Below are 2,114 nucleotides of genomic sequence, written 5' to 3'. Positions count from 1 at the left end.
GGGGGGGGCATTCCCCAACTGTTTTTTCTTCTTCCTCCTGTGATTCACTAAACTTTATTCATGATGTTGGCCCATTTACTTCGCTGAGGGAAACAAAGATATAATAGTGTTGTCTGTAGGCATAATTAGTAAGAGAAATAGAGCCAGCGAAGCAATAGTGGGTATGCACAGTGTTCAGGGCTCTAGGCGCACTTTGAAAAACATACCGGCATTCTTAATTTGACCTTTGCTGCATGTACAACAAGTTCAGAAACCCAATGACTGCCCGAATGGCGATTTGGTTGCAACAAGCTGTGTCAAACAGGCGAATTTGACTCTGCACAGCAGAAAAATATGGCAATTCTTTTAGGGAAATGTGAAGTTTTAAATTAGTTTTGGTTGGGGTGCGCCTGCCTGGGCTGTAGTGCAACGCCCAGGCGACACTCAAGGGACCCAATGGCAAGCCATTGCGGTGATCCCTCCCCCACAAAAAATAAATTTAATATCGTTGTGGGCACATTGCCCACATATCAGATATTAAACTGATAAGAACAGATACTACACTTGATCTTAGCCAAAAGGCCGAGAAAGGTATGATTTGCAACGTTGCCCTGCCCCTCCTTTTATATGTCCCTCGTCCACCTCCCTGCTCTCCACCAGCGAGGTGGTACTAAACGAAAGAACGGGGAGAGCCCGTGCTTCACTAGGGCAACCAGCCTATGCGCCTCCCGTTCGTTTGGGCATCATCAGGCCCGGTAAGAACACCACGGCAGCAATGCTTCCACGGCCCAGTATCACAGGGAAAATCCATTGGGGGCAGGCGAGGATGACATCATTTAAGCGGTTTTTTTAATCCCTCAAAAAAATTAAGCGGTTTTTTTACTGTCTAAAAAAAATTAAGCGGTTTTTCTATTTCTAAAAAAAAATCATTTAGGCGTTTTTATTTTCGCCACGGCTTCCACTGTGGTTGGGATTCCATCCTCCGCTAGCACCCAACGAGCATTTTCGAGATTTTTTTTTTTTGCGGGAAGCATTTTCGAGAAGTTGGTCTCCTATATTTCCAACTACTCTGGTTGACCTTTTCCAAATCCCAACTACTGAAGCTAACCTATGTTGATGCCATTTTAACAAAAAAAATCGGGGAACAAGAAATCATCAGTAACATGACAATGGAGCAGACGCTCAATGAATAGGAAGAAATCCAGAACTAAAGCATAAGAAGCAGACAATGGATGGATTTTGTACCAGATGCATGGAGCAGGACATCCTCTCCGCCGGGGTGGTCCTCCAAGAACTTGGTCACATCGTACACCTGAAGGGCAACAAAATCCGAGGAACAGGGGAGCGGATCAGAGAAACAGACAGATCAAGAAAGCCAGTCCAGATCTCCTAACCAACGGAGCCTAAAGACCAAGAATGAGGATTCCTCTCCTATCTCTGACAACCTTGCCATGGATGACGACCCAGCAGTCCTTTGTGGACGCGTGGAGCGAGACATCTGCAGGAGAGAAGAGCGGCTTCTCGGTCTCGGTCTCCTCCGCCATTGATAGACCAGGCGCTCTCTTCGAGACCAGCTGTTCGTGATGGGGAGCGGAGCGGGGAGAGATATCGACGGGCTGGAAGAAGACGGCGCTGGGCTGAGATAGGAGGAGGGGATCTCGGACGAAGCAGAGCTGAGCACACCAAGAGAGCTTGCCGCTCGTCTTGGTCCGCGGTTGGTCGTCAGTTGGTGGCCGGCCGCTCGGAGAGACGAAGTTGTGGGGACATGTTTTTTTTTTTCAAAGCTAATTGTCGCGAAAATGCAAGGCTGACGCAGAGTAAAATAGAACAAAAAAATAAAAAATCTGAATTTTTTTGGCAAACGTTCTGGATGCTTGCAAAGTTTCACCGTGTAATGATATTTGTGGAAGCCCTGGCCAAAAAAACAAAATCGATACCCCGAAAATGTTATTTTCAAAAGCATTTTTGAGTGCTGAGTTTTTTTGGCCATGACTTCCACAAATGCCATTTTTACCCGTTTGTTTTGAATTATTTCCATATATTTTGGATTTATAACTATTCACCCGAGCTCATTTGAGCTCGGGAACGGAAGAGGACTTTTAGACTTATACACAGTTTTTCACGCACGGTATCTA

At 45.9% G+C, this 2,114-nt stretch overlaps 1 protein-coding gene and 1 non-coding gene across 2 annotated transcripts in view; both read right to left on the bottom strand.

Annotated features, from left to right (window-relative positions):
* The window catches only part of LOC119332645 (cytochrome b5-like), a 2,929-nt gene extending 1,180 nt beyond the window's left edge, over window positions 1–1,749 (bottom strand). Inside the window, exons 1-2 of the mRNA XM_037605808.1 lie at window positions 1,425–1,749; window positions 1,225–1,291 (exon numbers count right to left, since the gene is read on the bottom strand). Of these exons, the coding sequence (XP_037461705.1) occupies window positions 1,225–1,291; window positions 1,425–1,523 (166 nt within the window). The 5' untranslated portion in view covers window positions 1,524–1,749. The remainder of the gene's footprint in view (window positions 1–1,224; window positions 1,292–1,424) is intronic.
* On the bottom strand, window positions 379–574 carry LOC119334769. Its single transcript, XR_005161533.1, has one exon. It is a non-coding gene; the product is annotated as a U2 spliceosomal RNA (small nuclear RNA).
* Window positions 1,750–2,114: the final 365 nt, after the last annotated feature.

The sequence above is a fragment of the Triticum dicoccoides genome, chromosome 7A (assembly GCF_002162155.2).
Source record: "Triticum dicoccoides isolate Atlit2015 ecotype Zavitan chromosome 7A, WEW_v2.0, whole genome shotgun sequence".
Taxonomy (NCBI): Eukaryota; Viridiplantae; Streptophyta; class Magnoliopsida; order Poales; family Poaceae; genus Triticum; species Triticum dicoccoides.
Note: the sequence above shows the minus strand (reverse complement) of the source record. Positions and strands in the feature narration are given on the sequence as shown.